The 22,764-nt window shown below is 39.7% G+C and overlaps 1 protein-coding gene across 12 annotated transcripts in view; it reads right to left on the bottom strand.

Moving 5' to 3' along the window:
• Positions 1–22,764, bottom strand: part of DLG2 (discs large MAGUK scaffold protein 2) — a 1,892,764-nt gene that overhangs the window by 913,929 nt on the left and 956,071 nt on the right. Inside the window, exon 1 of one of the 12 annotated variants that reach the window (XM_075592574.1) lies at positions 18,003–18,445. The exons of 10 other annotated variants lie outside the window; for them this stretch is intronic. In XM_075592574.1, coding sequence (XP_075448689.1) covers positions 18,003–18,080 — 78 coding nt within the window. In that variant the 5' untranslated portion in view covers positions 18,081–18,445. Of the gene's footprint in view, positions 1–18,002; positions 18,446–22,764 lie in introns of those variants that run through there. One more of the 12 variants, XM_075592579.1, reaches the window with a different exon arrangement.

Here is a 22,764-nt window from a genome sequence, read left to right as displayed (position 1 = left end):
CATGGCGTGCAATTTCTTCCAACCGTATCGCCTTTAGACGCGAGTGCAGAAAATTGCATTTTAGTGTTCTGGTTTTTAAACACCTGAAATTGACACAGTAGCACAGTACTGTACACATTACAATCCATTCATTTCATTACATTTAATGGCACACAATCCATGAAATACAAACAAAGCAACCGCGATAAACACGTGTGCCTGGGGCGATTGGTGGCGTTACTGCTGCGTGGAGTACACGAAAACGGCGCTCTGATTTGTTCGAATAACGGCCACTGCATCTATAGCTTAAGTGACCAGCTAGCCATGGATAACACATGTAGAGATTGGCATGTCCCAGATATTGTACAGTATATGAGCTAACTGAAGTGAGACCATTTACTTGTATAATTCCAATGTTAATATTTGTTTTTAATCATTTTTGTCACTATTCACGTTAAAGTTTTGTTTTCAGATTTACTGGACATCGAGCCACAAGACACCTCCTGACACTGGAAGCTGTTTTAGTAAATATTTGTTATGAAAGCTTGTGAGCTACTGTACTTACTACATAGGTAGTTTAAATACCCTAAGAAGTGTTGTTGGGCTCATTGTTGTACATATCTAACGTAAAGCCTGAAAAGTTCAAATATATTGTATGTTATTACTGAATCATCTCAGCATCATACACATTTATCCACCCCCAAAACATGACTTCATGGGTTTCATTTTTGGTTTCCAAAAAAACTACACCGTGGATACCCCAATGGAGAACTGTCTGATCCCGACCAACATTGCAGTATTTTAGATTCAAATTTAACTACTGCTATGGAAGAAGTACATTTGCTGAAACCATACCTGCATAATTAATTTATTAAAAACAATGCAGGGACTTGTAAAACATTTATGCTGAGTAATAGGGATGCTCACTCTCCAATGAGTTTATGGCCTGCGTAATTTGCAATGCAGCTAAATATTTAATTACTAATTATGCCACAGCAGAATGGGCTGTGTGCAATCTAAAACTTTTTCGGTGCTAAATGGGGTGTTTTAGTGCTGGTGATTTTTTTTATGGTTCCATAGTTAACAGTATAACTGAACTATTGTAACAAAAAGTTATCTAACCAGACCCTGCACAGTATTATCTGGCTAACAAGCTGCATGACTCAATGCCTCAATGCCCAGGCGAGGAAAGGAATTTCTGAATATTAAGGATCAGTGCACACCTCTAAAGTAAAAGTCAGTAAATGTCATCAGTGATGCATTTGGACACAATAACTAGGCTGGTCGGGTGGATAGTTTCATTCGAGAAGAACCCGTATTGCACCATAACAAATTGAACTGAACACAATAAATGACTAGCTTTTTTATTGTAGATTTATTTAATAAACTAAACTGCATTCGCTCCAAAATGGTTAATCTGGAAGAAATAGTTTTATGAAATGTTACAAGCAGAGATAACATTTTCCTTCAGAGAAATAAATTAGAACATACAGAGAATCATACAATGGTTTCCAGATTCTGTATTGACCCAACAGAGGTGCCACCTTACAATATGAATTAAAACATTAGCTTTCAGATTTGTACATTATTTAAGCAAAAGTGCATGCTTTTTCTACATATCTGAACTGACAACTCACCCGATAATGCTAATATTAACATTATTAATAATGTAGTAGTGATACATCTTCGGTGATCGATAGGTAAGCGCTGAACCATGGGTAGAAAAAAATGTGATGAATATTAATGAAGGTTAGAATTGCTATTTGCATGATTTCCAAAGTTGTACTTCTGATGAAAAGCAGAATGACCTGTTTGCACTGTAGGTAAAAATACATTGACTGCTACAGTGACTGCTGTCTCTGATGCATGGCTCGATTCCTATAGATCTTAGCATGCAAGGGCTTATGAAGCCTGTATAGCAATCCTTTGGAAATTATGAAATATTTGTTTTATCCAATATATTTCACTGCAGACGTTTAGTTATACTATATACTTTAAGAATACAGCTGCAGCGGCCGTTATTCAAACAAATTACGGCGCAGATTTTGCGTGCTCTGCTGTACTCCACGCAGCATGAACGTGGCCAATCGCCCCGTGCACCCGCGTTTATCGCTATTGCTTTGTTTGAATTTCTGTTTCTTTGGGTGCAATGAAATGAATGAATTGCAATGTGTACAGTACTGTGCTACTGTGTCAATTTAAGGTGTTTAAAAAACAGAACTCTAAAATGCCATTTTCTGCACTCGCCGCACTCGCGTCTTAAGGCGGTAAGGTTGGAAGAAATCCTGCGTCATGACATCAGTATTCCGATGTACACAACGCATGAAGTGTTTGAATAACGGCCGCTGCAGCTGTATATTGTACATTCAATCTACTATACAGGTTTTTTTCTTCGATATTGATATTATTCTTATACTGTATGTTATATATTTAATTTTTGTCACAGTCACTTTTAGCAGACTTGGGTGACTGACCTATTAAACTTAACAGTTGGATTACAGACTATTGATGAACAAATTAGACCAATGTTGTAAAGTACTGTACTAATATTTTTGTTAATTGCTACCTGCTAACATATTTTCAGTCCCCATTAATATAGATACATAACTTATCTAGCATGTACTGTCCTCTAACTCTATGTGTAACAATTTGCTCTTATTTTGATTAGGGTTAGAAACAAGTCAATGGAGGATTTATAAAACAGGGGGTTGCAATGTCTACAATTAACCTTATAATCATATGTTACTCTTAATTAGGTACAGTAATATCCACGGAGTAGGCTAAAATGTTTATTGCATTATACATATTGAGTTGCTATAGATTTTTATGCAGACAATGGGTCTTCTTCAGTAAGCTGCAATAGCGCGGATCTGGTGATATCGCATGGAAAGTGCCATCAACTTCCATGGGGCTTCCTCTGCGGCCGTGCCAGATCGGTCCTACCGCAATTTACTGAAAAAGACACTAGGGGCCTTATTCAGAGAACGTTCAAAAAAAAAATCGCAAGGGAATTTAAAATGACTGTTTTTTGGGCGTTGCTATCACGGTATTCAGAAAGGCTCGATTGCCAGTGATAGCAAAATGCCCAAAACGGGCGAGTTGCTGCCAGCGAGAGCATCGAGCCTCTGAAAAGGCCTGACCCGGCGATTCATTTCTGCTGCAGAGAGAGCAGCTCTGAGACAGCCGCCTCTCCCAGCTGAAATGTCGCCCGAAAATTATTTATTTAAATATACATTTATTTAATAGTGTAGATGTGCAGAGGGTCTCCGGAGCTGAACCACGTTGGTTTTATGTCCGGGGACCCCCTGCTTCCCGAGATACAGGCCCCTTTATGAGGTGCCGGTATCTCCTATGCAAAGAAATGTCCCGGTCACGTGACGCGGGACATTTCAATGCAGAGGGATACCGGCACCCCATAAAGGTGCCTATATCTCGGGAAGCAGGGGGTCCCCGGACATAAAACCAACGTGGTTCAACTCCGGAGACCCCCTGCACATCTACACTATTAAATAAATGTATATTAATAAATATTTAAAAAAACATCAATACACGCCACCCCCTTCAGCCCAAACCCATACAGTACAGTAATGGGCAAAATAACTATTATCCAGATATGGATAATAGATTATTTGCCCATTATTAAACACTGCATTAGCATACATAAATAAAGTAAATAAATAAAGTTAAACTTACCACAAGAGCAGGTCCCTCTGTCCTCCGTTGACAGAAAGCATATATACAAAATAAATACATTCTAATGGCCCCTAACCCCTTAATCACCTTAGCGGTTCCTAACCGCTATAGTCATTAAGGGGTTAACCCACCATGTCCCGTGAGGCCTAAGCACCCACCCCAGACTGACTATACCCATCCTATACCCATTGAGTAGTATAGTGGTACATCATACCCATATTATAATAATATGGGCATGATAAGCCTCTATAGCACTCAATGGGCACCCTAATCACAATACAGTAATACACAAGACACACAGTAATAAAACGTAAATAAACTCCCAAAAAAACACACCACTAAATAAAAACAGTAGCCAGCTAATCCAATCAATAGAAGCAATTACAACATCAACAATGAATTAATTAAACCATTACCCAATCAAACCAATTAATTCCTAAACCAACTCAAAATGAATAGTAACACTAACCTATCAAAACTATGAATTACTCCAACATTAATTAATGTAACCATTAAAAGACAAATACATAAATTAAAACAATCTCTGAAGTAACCATAAAACACATGAGCTAACATAATATTACATTAAGTACAAGTGAACACCAATCGCAAACATTTTATTACATTAAGCCTAAACAAACAATAACATCCACATAATTAACAGCAGTAGCAAGCGAGAAATGCCCCCCAAATATTGGCATAATAATGTATTAATCTGTACCTTAAAGTGGTACAGATTAATATATTATCAGTCAATGTGCCTCCCCCAAAAAATAAAAAAACACATCCAAAGAATAAACCTGTAAAAAGAGACATTTACAAACATTAAATATCTTACTTACCATTAGAAGCGGTGGCCCTCCGACTCCCGGGGTAACAGGAAGCTCACGTACCTTGAAGGCCTCCAACAGCATCCGATGACATCAGGATCCGGCTCAGGTACCCCAATCTTCTTTTTTCTTTCTTTACTCGCCGTCTTCTATCTTCATCTGTAACCATTTCTTGTTCTTCTTTATCTTCTTTCTTCATCTGTCAATCCAAAATACCCCATGTTAAATCCCAGCCAATGCTGTCTCGTCGGCTTCTTGGGCTCAAATGAGGCGTCACGGCCTTAAATATGGCTTGTGACATCACATTTACCCTCAAAATGGTTAACAGCCATCTGATTGGCTGTTAAAACCATGTGCAGACTTTAATTTTTTAATTTTTTTTTTGCCGTGACGTCACTTAAAGGGAATTATGCCAGCCAATCAGAATGGCTGTGCTTCATTTGCCTTTAAGATGACGTCACGAAGCCGGCATCAGATTGTATTTCAGCCAATCAGATTGTGGGAACAAATGCCACACTCTGATTGGCTGAACTACCTTGTGACACAGCGGCCATCTTGGATTTAGTGACGTCACGTTAAAGGGAAATGAAGCACAGCCATTCTGATTGGCTGGCATCATTCCCTTTAAGTGACGTCACGGCAAAAAAAAATTAAAGTCTGCACATGGTTTGAACAGCCAATCAGATGGCTGTTAACCATTTTGGGGTACCTCAGCTGGATCCTGATGGCAGATGTCATCGGATGCTGTTGGAGGCCTTCAAGGTACGTGAGCTTCCTGTTACCCCGGGAGTCGGAGGGCCACCGCTTCTAATGGTAAGTAAGATATTCAATGTTTGTAAATGTCTCTTTTTACAGGTTTATTCTTTGGATGTGTTTTTTTATTTTTTGGGGGAGGCACATTGACTGATAATATATTAATCTGTACCACTTTAAGGTACAGATTAATACATTATTATGCCAATATTTGGGGGGCATTTCTCGCTTGCTACTGCTGTTTATTATGTGGATGTTATTGTTTGTTTAGGCTTAATGTAATAAAATGTTTGCGATTGGTGTTCGCTTGTACTTAATGTTATATTATGTTAGCTCATGTGTTTTATGGTTACTTCAGAGATTGTTTTAATTTATGTATTTGTCTTTTAATGGTTACCTTAATTAATGTTGGAGTAATTCATAGTTTTGATTGGTTAGTGTTACTATTCATTTTGAGTTGGTTTAGGAATTAATTGGTTTGATTAGGTAATGGTTTAATTAATTCATTGTTGATGTTGTAATTGCTTCTATTGATTGGATTAGCTGGCTACTGTTTTTATTTAGTGGTGTGTTTTTTGGGAGTATAGTTATGTTTTATTACTGTGTGTCTTGTGTATTACTGTATTTTTATTAGGGTGCCCATTGAGTGCTATAGAGGCTTATCATGCCCATATTATTATAATATGGGTATGATGTACCACTATTCTACTCAATGGGTATAGTCAGTCTGGGGTGGGTGCTTAGGCCTCACGGGTGGGTGAAGGGGGTATTAGCCCTAAGGATGGGTGTTTAGACCTTGCGGGTGGGTAGCGGTTGGGTTAACCCCTTTATTACCTTAGCGGTATTAACCGCTAAGGTAATGAAGGGGTTAACTCCCCCCGCAACCCCACCGCAATGCCTAAACAGCCACTAAGGGCCAAATTCCCCCTTCACCCACCCCCGCTAGCCACAGTATTGTATTGTACTGTATGTTTCTTACAGTAAGCCTGGCACGGGTGTTTAACCCCTTCATTGCCTTAGCGGTTAGCCGCTAAGGTAATGAAGTTGCTGTACATGCATGTTTCCTGCCTCGGATGCATGTCGGGGGGGTCCGGAGCTGCTATTAATGGCTATCAGCTCCGGAGAACCCCGGCATCAATCCGAGGCAGGAATGGGCCCTGATTTTTTCTAAGTCCCGACATATCGCAGCTCATCGACCCATCTCCCCACCAATTGACCAACAATTTTGTGGGGAATTGGATGTGGGGAGAAAATCATTTTTTATGGCTGCGATGGGCTGCGATATGCCGCGACAGCAAACTCGCGGGTCTCTGAATCGCGCAAGTTTATCAACCATCCGAAAATGGTCGATAAGGGGCTGATCGCTGCTCAGTCAGCGAATTTCGGAAAGCGATAAAAATTTGCTTCGATACAGGCCGTTATCGAGCACTTATCGAGGCTATCTGAATACAAGTGCCCATTTTGGGCGATAAGTGCTCGATAAGGGCCTTATCGAGGCTTTCTGAATGAGGCCCTATGTGTTTCCATGTAAGCATGTTTGTATCTGACACATTGTGGAGAGTCTACGTCAGATCAAATCCTTGGTGACTTTATACAAGCGGTCAAAAGTGCTTGATGAGATTCAACCAAAAGGATCCTTTATTTTGCACTCACTGGGAACATAGATTAGGCTGGAAAAATGTAATCCAAGGGTAACAGTGTCCCTTCATACTGTAGGCCATTCAATTGAATAAAGTTGAAGTTAAAAATTAAACTTATTAGTAACACACAAAAGAAAAAAAGAAATTTTATATATATATATATATATATATATATATATATATACACACATATATATATATATATATATATATATATATATATATATATATATATATATATATATATATATATATATATTGTGTGTGTGTGTGTGCAGGGTATATATACATTGTGATATAAAATAATGGGGAGGGAGCTAATGGTGGGAGCAGGATAGCCCACACTTAACTACGTAACCTAAAGGGTTAAAATTAGCAAGAGCTGTAGATAACCACCCAGAGCATGAGCAAGTGGCTGAAATACATTATTATCAGATGATTACTCGCTCGACATTATTGTTGCAATAAAACCCCACAATATCACAGCATTATAGCAGTCTAAAAACTTTTGTGGCAACTCTAGCAGGTATACACACTTTGGGCAAAATGGTTACTTAAATAGCAACATTTGTTTCAAGAGTAGATAAATCAATGTCTGGAAACAGCACACACTGTGCGTATAGGAAAAAGTACCTTGCGATGGTAAAAAAAGAAATTCCTGTATATCCCGAGTCCTGCAATGTCAGACAACAGTGAACCATATATTGTATGCTTTAATTATATTGGACCCCAGTAGTGTCTTAGGCTGTATATGAGGTAGGTTCACAAATGCCTAAATAGCTAATAATATAATGATAATTCACAGATTAGGGCATTTTTTGGGGGGTGGGGCGGGAGGGGGGCACGGCGGTTACAGAGGCCCTGCACTCTTCCCTAAGGCATTTAAATTAAATGCCTGTGAGTGCATGAGGCCTCTGTAACTTACTTACCTTGGCTTCGGGCGACCCGTCGCCATGGCAACGCACGTCAAATGACGCAACGGGGTGACGTCACATGACCGCGCAGCATAATTTGACGCCGTTTCCTAGGTAAGCGGGGTTGGGGCACGAGCACCTGGGGCTGAGCAGGCAAGGGGGGCGCAGCGCAGAAAGTTTGCGCACACCTGCTCTATACTACAATATAGTGTTGTAAATACAACTTAGACTAAAAGTGCCGACATTCAACAGATAACGATTTTCACATTAATTCCTTTACCACTTTCAGCACCAGCAAATCATTATAAATCAGTGCTTAGCAACCGCTTGGAGAGGCAGTTAAAGCCGGGACATTGCACCTTAAAACATCATCTTTCTGCAGCAATAAAACAGATAATACATCCTAAAATAAATAACCACATTTGTAGTATTTAGGAAAATCACATCCTTAATAAACTATTTCTTGCAGCACTAAAACCGATTAAGGTTATATTAGGAACAACTGCTTCACTGGCATAAAGTTTTGTGCCAAGTATATACTAATTCAGTTTAGATTTAATGACCTGAAAATGCTTTGCCTTGTTTAAACCCTGAAAAACATTATTCTTGGTATTCAGCTCTATGGAATTCTTCAGTGCCAGAAAGGCCTCATCTGCACCTTACAGCCGGTTTGTCAATCGTTTGGAAGGAGAGATGAGCAAATCTGTCAATTCAAATTGCTGTTTTTTTTTTGTTTTTTTTACATTTTGGGAAAATATTCAAACAAATCTCAAACATTGTGCTAATTTCCCCCCCCCCCTCATTTGTTTTCCTTTGCAAACTTTCGTCTTCAAGCAAATGTTCTCAGTGCAAACGTTTGCTAATTTCCGCATTTTCAAGTGTTCCATTTTTACCTTTTTAAACCTAGTGCCAGTATTTTTCACACTCCATTTCCCCATCTCTAGCTGGACAGAAAGCTGCTTTTTTTAAATATGAGCCACAACTCCTAAGGCTCAAAAAGAAATGCTAATATGCAGAACCCTTGTGAGAGCATTCAGGTAATGTTGATAGGTTTGCTGGCTTTATTGTGGCTTGTGGGTTGCCCTGCACTCCTAATGCAACGGGTGAAAGAACAATGTGACAAGCAGAAGAGTATAGGCAAGGTAATTATATGAGGTACTGTAATATAGGGACTCACCAATATTGTTGGCAGCTATCATCCTTCAAAATTAAATTTAATTAGGAATATATATCAGGCTGTCCCAGATGCATATGAAAACTGGAGTAGAAACAGCAGCAGAGTCACCAAAATAAAAAAAATAAGTGAAAAAAAAAATACCATTGAAAGCCATTTTGTTTTGAGATAATTCTGGTGCATTCCACCCCTTATTTAGCAGTTTCCCTGTAGCTGGGATTGTACCAACTGGTTTAGTCTTCCTTCTTCCTTCTCTTTTATCAGAGATCTGAGCTGTACTTAGGCAAAGTAATTAGATCTTTAATCAGACCCAAGCTGCAACAGACTGTCGAAGGAGCTCTGGACCTCGAACGTTATGTATGTCTGTCTTTATTTATATAGCGTCATTAATGTACATAGCGCTTCACACCAGTAATACACGTGAGAATCATATATATAACAAATAATACAAATAACAGATTGTGGGGAAAAGTGCTTCAGACATAAAAGTAACATTTCGGAAGAGGAAATGCTTACAATCTAATTGGTTGGTAGGAGGAACATACAGGGACAGTAGGAGGGCATGACCAGGGAGGTTGCCAGGCGGTTCCCCTCTCCCCCCGCCTTGTACCCACATATAACGTAAATAAAGACAGGAGACGGGAAACTGGAGGTAAAATGGCCGCAGCTATTTATTTATACATACAATTAAGAGGGGTAAATGCCACTCCCTGTCAAAGTGCTCCTTTGACAGGAGGTGGAGGGGAGGGTCAGCCAGCCCCGAGCCGTTCACCTCGTGTCCCCTGAGCAAGTGGGTTCTCGACGTCATGAATATATGACCTCGCCCACTCGTACTCCCCCCGGGCTCAAACGGCCCAGCTCCCAGTCTGGCAAGAACAAGCACCTACCCCCCACGAGCCGCCACAACAAAGGCAAAGCCGGTCAACAACCCCTCCTGCTTGGAACCTTGTTCCTTTCATTATCAGCAAAGTATCAGCACTTCCTACTGCAACAGAACAGAGAAGCATTAACACAGCACACAATACATGTGTCCACACTACGGGGAATACCAAGGCACTACTCACAATCGTCTGGCGGGCAGCAAAGAGGCTGTGCTTCCTGCCAGCCTAGCCTTGTATTGTATTGTATTGTATGTCTTTATTTGTATAGCGCCATTAATGTACATAGCGCTTCACAGTATTAATACACGTGGTAATCATATAAATAACAAATAATAAATAAATATAAATAACAGATCATGGGAATAAGTGCATCAGACAAACGTAACATTTAGGAAGAGGAGTCCCTGCTCCGAGGAGCTTACAATCTAATTGAAGAATCTTAAGAAGGCCCCGGTTGCCTCCTCCCCTGGGCTGGGGAGGGATAAAGCGGGCTAGCGAGGAGAAGGCCAGCCCCCCCCGATCATGAGACCCCCCCGTGTCATGAGACACTTATACAGCCCATGGCTGGGAGGGTCGCTTTCTGGTAAGTGCATCTGCAGGGGGCCAAGCTTTATGTATCATGTGTATAGTATTAGCCACAGTGCTACTCATATGCTTCTTTAAGCACGTTTGTCACACCCTTGCCCCTGTATCCCTCCATCCCATACCCCTATCCTGGATCCGAGTTGGTCATGCCAGAGATGATAACCACTGTACAATAATATATGAAGCTGTTTCTTATGAGCTTATAAAGGCGGATATTTCCCTACTGCTTTTTTTGTGCCCCCTCCTTTTTTTCTGTAGCCCCTATATGTTTTTATTTGGAAAACAAAACCTTAATAAAATCAAGTTTAAAAATAAAATAAAATGGATTACAGGCATACCCCGGTTTAAGGACACTCACTTTAAGTACACTCGCGAGTAAGTACATCTCGCTCAATAGGCAAACGGCAGCTCACGCATGCGCCAGTCAGCCCGTCCTGAACAGCAATACCGGCTCCCTACCTGTACCGAAGCTGTGCGCAAGTGGGGAGACTATAGAGCCTGTTACAAATGCGTTATTTACATCAGTTATGCACGTATATGACGATTGCAGTACAGCACATGCATCGATAAGTGGTAAAAAGGTAGTGCTTCACTTTAAGTACATTTTCGCTTTACATACATGCTCCGGTCCCATTGCGTATGTTAATGCGGGGTATGCCTGTACTGCTTCTTGTCTTAATATGGAGAGGGAGATTGGATATAAAACAGGGAAGGGTATGACCAGAGCATTGCAGGATATCGCGCTATAAGCGGATCGCGTTATAAATAATGTGCAATTGTATGCATTGTACATTAAAGTATTTAAAATACCAATAGTCGTGTTGTAAAGTATTCATAAATACAAACATTGGGGACCATGCTTGCATCGCGTTATAAGCAGATTTGTGTTGTAACGGATCGCGTTATAACGGGGTTGAGCTGTATTTCTTATGTTATTTTGTGTTTTACAGTGCAGCAAATGGTAAACGGTAATTCACCTGTACTACATAGCCTATGCTAATTTGTGACAATTCTGCATCTTTACATAATCCATTCATTATATCTTAGTTGTGATCTTGTAATCACAGATTTACAGTGTAGACCAGGACTGAAAAGTGAACAATCTAATAATCCTCCATCACCCTTAAGACAAAATATATCAGACTGCTTTGTTTACCAGGTTATGCTTTTGTACTTTCTATTCCAAATGATTTTGAGAAAACAGAAAACGTTGTCAGTTCAGTAATAATTAGACTACAGAGAAAAGTCCGTTTCAACACGGTAAATGCCCAAAGAGAGAACATTTTTTTTAAATAAATACACTTAAATACAGTACTCATCATGCAGTTTCCTTGTGACATAAATATGCTACTTAAAATTACTGAAAAGACTGGTTTCTTTAGTAATTCTTCAAAAATGTGTTGATATGGTTTAGTACAAATGTTCATACTTGATGTAATTTATGCTTTAAAAAAAAGGAAGCGTTCAAGGAGAGGATTTCTGTAATGTAAGATTTTATCCTCATCTTCGTGAGAGCTTAACAAATACTGTATGCTCACGACTGTATTATCTACATTCCTTATACAGATTGCTAGTTTGTACAGTATCATGTTGCACAAAAGGCCAAATAGGAGCAAAGTACTGTATAGTACTTTAATACATTTGTGCTACTACTATTATTTATTTATTTTTAACACACCAACATATTCCATAGCGCAATAAAATGTGGGGGTGTAAGACAAGAACAATAACATTATGACATGAATATACACTGGGTAAGGATAATCCTGCATCAAACATCTTATAATCAATGAACAGTATTGTTTTATAAGCCCCATTAGGCCTTATTTTATATATTCCGAAGAGGCTGTTTTGGACATTACAGAGAAACATCTCTATAGATGTCATGGTTGCATGGGCATATTTAGAATTACCCCCTTAGTGGCAGTTAAATGCAGTTTATTTACTTGGGAGAAAGAAAACAGTTTTGCCTTGCTGTTATTTAGAGGTAAGAAACTTGTTGATTAAGCATCTTACCGCTTTTGCCCGATTATAAGGCGACGTTTTTTTCAATAAAGTTTAGTTCAAAAGTACATACTCGCCTTATAATTGGGGCCCGCCTAACGGAGGATGCTCCACCTTGGGGGCCTGAATCAGCCGTGTTGCTTGTGGCAGGAAGCTCAAACCGAGAGAGACACACACCGAGACACACACACTGAGATACACACACAGACACACAGTCACACTGTGTGTGTGTGTATATATATATATATATGTATGTGTGTGTTTAAACGTTTTTCTTTCAAGCTATTACTGAAATTAGGGGGGTCGCCTTATATTCATTATATATATAATTGGGCAAATATGGTATATTTGATGCAAATCACTAATGAAGAGTGGTAATGCCACATACGATACAGCGACGAACCTATACACAGAGGGTGGTATTTACTAACCTTAGAATCAGGCATGGCCAGTTCAAAACAGATGTTGATTGCTTCTTGTTCCTGCTGCACTATGCTGACGTAATTTATCAACGTACTGTAGCCAGTGCTTGCTGTATATCTTAGGTGAAACGCCAACATCAATCAGTGTAAGGCTGAAGGCTGACTTGAAGGTATTACCATTAAAATGAAGATGCGCTAATAAGGAGGCTTTCGTAAATTGAGCCTTTATAACGTTTGCCTGAAAGTACTTGCAAATCTGCTTTATAACCGTCCTGAGTACAGTAGCGGTAGGCAGAGCAAAACCCCTGTAAAATATCTTCAATGAAACATACATGACACTTTCACTGCTATAGATGCATGCAATGCATAGCAATGCACAGGAGGATGGGGTAGGTGCTTTCAAAACACACCAAGTAACAAACATCTAGCGAGAAGTTACTACTGTACATTCACTTAACAATTGGTAATTTCATTTAATAAAACTGGCATGTCAACAACATATAGCTTTATAGATAGCCACCATCGACAGTATCTGGCTACTAACATACTTGAAGTAAAAGTCATAGGTTAACACCACTTCAGGCCTGGCCTATCTAGTGGACACAAATGAAAAGGAAAGACCAATAATTAAGGAAAGAAACGTTGGTACTGTACGTTCCATTATATTGTCCACATAGAAATCCTTCTCCAAACTTCACTAACCGTACAAACTTTCTCCAAATCCCTCATTTAGTATTACTAGGGAGACACAAAAGGCTGTATTTATTTAGCAGTGCTAATCAGCAAGGCATCTTACAAAAAGTTCACTTTAATATGGCCTAAAGTGTCTTAATACACCACTAGAAACTACCACATGAAATGTACGGTCTTGGCATGTATGTCTTTATTTATATAGCGCCATTAATATACATAGCGCTTCACAGTAGTAATACATGTGACAATCATATAAATAACAAATAATACAAATAACAGAACATGGGAATAAGTACTTCAGACAAAAAGTAACATTTAGGAAGAGGAGTCCCTGCTCCGAAGAGCTTATAATCTAATTGGCACTGAACGTAGGAAGAACGTACCAAGACAGTAGGAGGGCATTCTTGTAAGTGTGTCTGCAGGGGGCCAAGCTTTATGTATCAGGTGTATAGTGTTAGTCACAGTGCTACTCATATGCTTCTATAAGCAAGTGGGTCTTAAGGTGGGTCTTAAAGGTGGATAGAGAGGGTGCTAGTCGGGTATTGAGGGGAAGGGCATTCCAGAGGTGTGGGGCAGTCAGTGAGAAAGGTTTAAGGCGAGAGAGGGCTTTAGATACAAAGGGAGTAGAGACAAGGCATCCTTGAGTTGGGGTGGTGCATAGCGAGAAATTAGGGCTGAGATGTAAGGAGGGGAAGAAGAGTGTAAAGCTTTAAAAGTGAGGAGGAGAATTGAGTATGAGATGCGGGATTTGATAGGAATCCAGGAGAGGGATTTCAGTAGGGGAGACGCTGAGACAGATTTAGGAAAGAGTAGAGTGATACTGTTAGCAGTGTTTAGGATAGATTGTAGGGGAGATAGGTGAGAGGCAGGAACGCCGGACAGCAGGAGGTTACAGTAATCGAGAGAATGAGGACAACCATCCAATGTAAGCAGCCCACAGAAGTTTCGTGAGCTGTTTGGAGAAGAGAAATACAAAGACTCCCTGATGTGAATAACTCACACTTGCCCGTGTGAGTAGAGCTCTGATCAGCTTTTATTATTTACACTACTATTACCTTCCCCGTGTGTATGGTTTTTGTTATTGGTTACGATAAGCATATAGATGTTCCAGTATTAACTCTGTTCTTTTATATATATATTTTTTTTGATGATCCCTATGCGCTCACCACAACTTTACCACGGGAGAGAATGAGGGCCCGTGTCAGAGTTTTAGCAGTGGAGCAACAGAAAGGGCGTATCTTTGTAATATTGTGGAGTAAAGAGCAACAGGTTTTAGATATGTTTTGAATGTGAGAGGAGAATGTGAGAGAGGAGTCAAGTGGGACCCCTAGGCAGCATGCTTGCGCTACTGGGTGTATGACAGAACTTCCAACAGTAAATTGGAAGGAGGTTGTGAGGCCAGGTTTGGGATGAAATATGAGGAGCTCTTTTTTTTTCACATGTTGAGTTTAAGCCAGCAGAGGGCCATCCAGGATGATATCGCAGAGAGACATTCAGAAACTTTGGTCTGTACAACAGGTGTAAGGTCAGGGGTTGAGAAGTAAATTTGTGTGTCATCAGCATAGAGGTGATATTTGAACCCAAGAGATGTTATTGGGTAACCTGGAGAGAGTGTGTTCAGAGAAAAGAGGAGAGGTCCCAGGACAGAGCTCTGGAGTACCCCCACAGAGAGATCGATAGAGGTGCAAGCAGAAGAGACACTGAAAGTACGATGGGAGAGGTAAGAGGAGTTCCAGGATAGAGCTTTGTTACGAATCCCAAGAGTATGGAGAATGTGAAGGAGGAGTGGGTGGTCCATGGTATCAAATGCTGCAGAGAGATCGAGTAATATGAGGAGAGTGTCTTTGTCTTTGGCAGCATGGAGGTCATTAGTTATTTTAGTGAGGGCTGTTTCAGTGGATTGAGCAGTGCGGAATCCAGATTGTAGAGGGTCTAGGAGAGAATATGTGGTGAGAAATGGAGCAGGCGAGAGAATACAAGACGTTCAAGGAGTTTAGAGGCAAAAGGCAGGAGGGAGTCAGGTCAGTAGTTAGAAAGACAGGTAGGTTCAAGCTTGCTGTTTTTGAGTAATGGTATAACTGTTGCAAGTTTGAAGGAGGAGGAAAGGTACCAGAGTAGAGGGAGGAATTAAAAATGTGTGTGAGCGTAGGGGTTATAGTAGGAGCAAGAGGTTTTAGGAGATGGGAGTGAATGGGATCAAGAGGGCAACTGGTAGACGGAGAAGAGGAGATCAGCAATGACACATCCTCCTTTGAGACAGCAGAAAAAGAGTCAAGGAAGGCAGGAAGAGCGTTAGGAAGTGGTGTAGGATGAGAGGAGCAAATAGAGGGTATGTTCTGATGTATGGATTCCACCTTTTCCTTAAAATAGTCAGCAAAGTTCTGAGATGAGATGAAGGAAAAAGAAGAGGCAGCTGAGGGTGGTTTGAGTAGAGAGTCAGACAGAGAAGAGTTGGCGTGGTTTAGACTTGTGGGTGTTGATTAGTGAAGAAAAGTAGGGTTGTTTAGCCTGAGGGAGGGCAGAGTTGAAACAGGATAGCATAAATTTGTAGTGAAGGAATTCAGCGAGAGTGTGAGATTTCCTCCAGAGGCATTCAGAGGAATGAGTGGAGGAATGCAGAATGTGCGTGTGGGGATTTAGCCAGGGTCTGGGATTAGAATGGCGAGGCTGGCAGAGAGAAAGCTGGGCATGTAGCTCAAGAGAGGAGGATAAGGCAGAGTTGTAGTTCTTCACCAGGTTGTCAGGGTCTGTAGCACAACTGAGAGAGGAGAGGGAGGAGAGTAAAGTGGAATCAAAGGCTGGTAGGTTAATAGAGCGCAGGTTTCTACAGAAATGAGGGGTAGATGGAGATGGAGAAGGAGAGAAGTGAGAGAGAGAAAATGAGGTGATGGTCAGAGAAAGGAAAGGGGGAAATGGAGAAATCAGAGAGAGAAGTTTTAGTGAAAACCAGGTCTAGATGGTGTCCATCCTTGTGGGTGCTGGATGCCATCCACTGTTGAAGGCCAAAAGAAGAGGTTAGAGAGAGAAAGTGGGAAGCACATGGGAGAGAGTGATCATCAATGTGGCAGTTGAAGTCCCCAAGAAGAAATACAGGGGAGTCTGAGGAGAGAAAGAAAGAGAGCCAGGATTCAAAGTGAGAGAGAAAAGCAGAAGGGGGGTGAGTAGAGATAGGTAGGCGATAGATGATCACCACTTGGACAGGGAGAGGAGAGAAGGCATGCACCTAAAGGCACAGGCATTTGTAATCATTCATACATAGTTCCATTATACAAAGTTAAAAAGACTCATAGTTAATATGGTGTTATCACTGACTATACTGTAGATGCAACAGCCTTTGCTGTTCGGGAAGCCATATTAGAAAAAGTGAAAAGACGGGTCAGGAGAAATTTCCTGCAATATAACCGTCATCAGGGAGTTGTGATTCATCTGTATGTATAGTTTTATCTATAAATAACTGTAGTGATAGCCCATTAAAATATACACTGGACATATATGTAATATATACATATGTAATAGGACTTGAACCGTTTGAAAAAATTATGAAATGAGCTGGTATAAAGTGTTATAAAATAAATGTACGAAAATAAAAAGTGTTATTAAAATATTCATCATATTTCTTTCTTATACAAGCCATCAGCGTACGGTGCTCTATATATAGATATTGCAATCTAATTTATTGGGAGTGCCTGGGGCATAGGGAGATAAAGAGACTTGTCTGAAGAAGCGAACATTGGTTCTTATCTCCAAAGGCAGAGACATTTTAACACTTTCATATTTCTTTTTCTTACCGTGAATAAAATATATGAAAAATACTCTAGATATCTCTTAAACCTGAAGATTTTAGCACAAACTTTTTTTTCGGGATTGTGTTAAAGTTGCTGAGACAAATAACACATTGAAAGGGAGACAGGTTAAAAAAATAAATAAGCATAGTGTGTTAGTTAAAGTATTGGATTTGCCAGAAAGTACAGTAATTGCCTTTTAGTGAGAAGTATAACACAAATCGTGTTTAGATCAATAGAAACGATAAAATAAGGTGTGATGAGTTACGCCTGGGAATGCACAAATTATGCATACAGAGTATGATAACGTACACAATTAAATCTGTTGCCCATATTAATAATAAATGACGTACAATTAGTGAGGAGTGTCTTTAGTATAGATCTAAGAATAAAATGATGCAGCATAGCAACAAGCTCAGGGATGCTTATAGTCAGGCAGCATTGTGATTACACTGTAATATTGTGAGTTAAAAACAAAAACAGGACTTTCAAGGATAACAGAACAGAGTTAAAATCTATAGAGAAAAAGGCAAAAAGAGACTAATAGTCAGTATATAAATACACATGTAAGAAATACAGAGCAGATCTGTTCCATATTCCCATGTCCAATATGTGCCACAACATAAATACTTAGTTACTATTAAAGTCATACCTTTTGGAGTTTTGCTTTCCTGGCATTGAGCACAAGCCTGCGCCCAAGCTTCTTGGCATACCAGATGGAGGCAAACATACTGCACTTGTGATGATAGGCAATTCAGTGAGAATAAGATAAACAATGCAGTTCCAACACTAACGCTTCAGTGATAGAATTTTCAGAGAGCTTGCTCGTGCCTAGTTTCTTTACAAAGTCTTTTCTGGGAAGCCTCATACAGTACAGCCAGTCTGCAGGTATATTTACATATTGCCAGCAGGAGGTCTGCGTGGATGAGGCATCTTTGCATCCAGCTCACATCTAGTCTCCTAAGTGCCTGTCTGCAGTTCTTTAGCAAAGACGCCACCAACAACATGTGTGTCAGCACGAAGGGGGGCTGCAGTAACTGCTACATACTGTACTGTACTGTAGCAGACAGATCAACTCCTGCTTGTTGTGAAGGACTGAGAACTGCTTCAGTCTTGCATGTTTGTCAGCAGTGATACCAATATCAGTGGAGGTGCAGTCTCCACTCTGCAGCAAGTGAAAGTAATTTACAAGACACACACAAAATGATTTTTCTATAGGATTCTAATGCACAAATCCTGTGCTCTGAGATATGAGCAAACAATACTGTAACTAGGCTATGATCAATATGTTACATCCATGCTGAGAACTGTTACTAAATGTGTTATTTAATTGTATTTCACAATAAATATGTTTATCAAGTTTTATTCTGTATTTTAAACTTATGGAAAAAAGTTATAACAATACATGTGATTACTTGTATTATTTATTTATTTATACTAATATCTGCAATTGTTGTTTCTGTGCTTAGCCTTCTCAATAATGTTCTAATAATTATAACTGGTGTGGTCTGTAATAATGGTTGCTTTTTGAGCTTGCAATTCCCTTTTTCTTTTTTTTCCAATGAACCATCGATCGTCTGTTTTTTTTAATATAAAATAAATATTTAGCCCCTGGGTCTCGTGTCAACTAAACTCATTACAAAAACCAAGACTAGAACAAAACTAAAGATTTGGCCGTTTGGATTTCGCAATTGTTGTTTCAAGTGTCTGCAGATTTTTCATATATAGATGGCGCACTGACAGCAGTAAAGTAAAAACCTATGTACAATGACTAAATCATGCACAGGAGCCCAATTATTAATATTTATGTCTTACTGCTGGCATCAGATTAATTAGAACTCATCGCTATTCAACCAACATTCTATAAACATTTAGGAGTTTGGAACTGTAGTTGCAGGGAAAAAAAACCTTCTACCATTCTTAATATTTCATTCAGAAGTACTTTTTGGGGTTTATATAAAATTGCAGTCCAAAGCTATTCTCAGCTGCCCATTACAGACAAAAAGAAAATAGTGACTGTCACTGGAGACCAATGCTTTTAACACAAAAATACCCAGATTCTTTGATTGAGAAAAACAAGAGATAAAATAAATTGTAATTTATTCACATAATGAACATACAAAGCTTAATTTACAAAATAATACAAAAATACACTTAGTTACGATGTTAGCTCTGGCTACAGGAAAGATCTTAGATGGAATCTCAGGTGAATCTATTTACAGCATGTTTAATCTACCCCCTGACTGGCTGCACGGACTTTTAAAACCTCACAAGTCCTACCTTTACACTTTTCAACCAATCGCGGCATGGGAACAAAACATCCCACCTATTGGCAAGGTTCACCCATTCTTCAAGGAGCCTGGCAGAGGCTTCAAGGTATGCTGCGAACATGTGCGAACTTCGCCCTTAAGCCACTTAGTATACCTAGCCAAGCCCACTTCCCTGGTGACATGCTGTCTGCCATTTCCCTGACACCTGGACATATGTCAGGGAAAACTATTTACCTCTCCCCCTCCCCACTCAACACTTTACAGGGTCAGTTTCTTTGAACTACCAGACACAGGGGAACCGAATCAGTAGGGTGGCTTTAGAAACATGAGTCTAATTATGCATTGCTTACTCACTGGGATTACCTGCCATGCATTTTAAAGTCTAGTAATTACACCCTAAGTGTCACCTCCTTTTCTGGCCTGAATGAAAATCCCCTTACCCTTATAATATTAATACACCAAAAAGAGGGGGACTTTCATTCATTACTTCTTATGAAAGTTTCTAATACAGAAAACATAGCCGGATTAATGATTACCCCTAGCAGTATGCATACCAAAAATAAGAGCGCTGGGACATTCCTATCCAAAGTTAGCTTGCTGCTTATATGCTATGTGCAAGGCTGTGGTTTTTAAAACCATTTTTCCTTCCTTGCGGTTGGCAGTAAACAACTGTTGCAATGTGCACACACGATACATAACTGATACAATGTAACTCAGCATAATGATGTGGTCCTCTTATGCTTAGCAGCACACACACAGACAATTCTAACACATTTACCGGCTTGTAGCCAGCAGTGGGCTGCAGAGCTGATGCTTCACATTTACCCCATATGACTGAGGGCGACTCTGTTACATGACTTATACATGTGGTCCCCTTATATCTAGCGGGACACAAACAGACCATTCTAACATAATTACAGGGTTGCAGCTATTAGTGGGCTGCAGAGCTGACACTTTACATTTACCCACTATGACTCAGGGGAACCCTGTTACATGGCTTATACAGCTGATACACAGCATTACTCTCGCCCCCTTATCCCTGGGGGGAGAGACATAGGCATTTTGAATACATTTGTAGTATTACCACCCTTGCTGGGTTGCAGAGCTGACACTCTACAATTCCCAATCTGGCTCAGGGGCACCCAGGCGGGCATATTTCCTTTATTTATTGGCCTGGGTACCCCCTCACCGTCACAGTGACTTAAAGGAATTTACAGCGTGTTTTAAACATTTAATTTGATATAAGATTTATTTTATTGCTAATTCCATATTTTATGAAGAACGTTTTAAGTTTTATGTTGTGGTTTGGTAGCCATCCAATAGTCCAATAGTAGTTCCTTCCCCTCCAACCCCAGGGTCTAGATGAAAACAGTGCAAAGCAATTGTAAAAGTTAAAGATATAAGAGTGGAAACATCTCCATGGTAACACAATACTACAGATTTTAGTACATTTGATTAGAAATCCACCCAAAATAGAAAGAGAATCATCTTACAATATTGGTAACAAAAAATATATATATATATTTTTTAAGAAACATACTCACTTTTTCTGAATAGAGCTACAAGCCATGTAAAATCTACTACGAAACGTTAGAAATATAAATGTCAAAACAAGTAATCGTACTGCGCTGTGAACCACCATCAATACTTCATTTTAATAATGATTTCAATTTACTGCCATGCCAAATAGTTTTGTTCCCATAAAAAATGTATAGAAAATAATCTGGCCTGGTGAGAAGCAATGATTGTGTAAATCAGTGATAATTCATATTTTTGATGAACAATCCCTATATTGGTTTTGCCCTTAAAATATGATAAGCACAAGTGGTGTAGTAGGTGTTGGTTTGATAAAGGTAGCATTTCAGTTGGGTGAGCATGTTATTAACGGTTTTATAGGTCTTTTAGATCGCTGAAGGGTTTGATCTCTGTAAGATGTCTTTTGATGTTCTAATGTTAGGGTCTGTAGTGCAACTATGTATATTGAAAGCACAGAGGGCAGGATGCACTAAACTCCGTTAGGCTATTAGCTAACATTAACCTAGATTAACATCAGGTTATTCCACTTAAGAGAATAACCTAATATTAACGTAGTGCTAATCTTTGAAATAATGTATGGTTTAATTTTTCTGGCCATCAGTGCTAATGTTATGCAAAAGAGGTGTTCCCGCTAACATCGCATGTCCACTAAAGGCCATTCAGGTTAGCACAGGGATTTAGGCGATCATACCTAAAGGCGGTATTACTCCCATCCAGACCCTCAAATATATATATATAGCAGCAAGAAGTCCGCAGCACTCTTCAAATGATAGAAGACCTCACAACCCTGGGCTTGAGAATGGTCTGTGCTAGGTCCAAAATGTTGCTCTGCTTTGGTTGCATTGGTTTGCCTATTAATAAATCTGTGATTTCTTCTATCATTTGAAGAGTGCTGCGGACTTCTTGCTGCTGTATATCATTTTGATTTGTTGGTGCTCATGTCCCTCTGCATGCACCTCATTCTCTGCTTAGTATCATTTTGTTTTTTCATTGAACTTTAAGTGTGCAGTCTGTGTGTGCAGTGTGCAGAGTGCGTGTGATCACTTGTGAGCACATTCACATGTCTTAGGCAGGTCTGCAACCCTGCTTTTCACCATTATCACCCAGCATACAGTGCTTCCACTGCAGCAAGGGATTCTGAGAAATGACATGCAAATGGACACACCATTTCACATTTTGCCTGAAAAACTATTGTTACATGGAGCCCATATATTTATTTATTTATTTATAAAATGTTTTACCAGGAAGTAATACATTGAGAGTTACCTCTCGTTTTCAAGTATGTCCTGGGCATAGTTAATATGACAAATAATACATGGTTACAAATACAGTTACATAAATGAACAGGGTATACATTATATAAAATACATTGCATGCACAGTTAGAGAAGATGTATATGATAGGCTTATGTAACAGTTACAGACCAGAATTAAAATGTGAGACAGCTTTAGTTTTGAAAGAACTTAAACTGGTTGTGGATGTGAGAGTCTCCGGTAGGTTGTTCCAGTTTTGGGGTGCACGGTAAGAGAAGGAGGAGCGGACGGATACTTTGTTGAGCCTTGGGACCATGAACAGTCTTTTGGAGTCAGATCTCAGATGATAAGTGCT

This window comes from Ascaphus truei, chromosome 3 (genome assembly GCF_040206685.1).
Source record: "Ascaphus truei isolate aAscTru1 chromosome 3, aAscTru1.hap1, whole genome shotgun sequence".
Lineage (NCBI taxonomy): Eukaryota > Metazoa > Chordata > Amphibia > Anura > Ascaphidae > Ascaphus > Ascaphus truei.
This window is presented reverse-complemented; position numbering and strand designations above follow the sequence as displayed.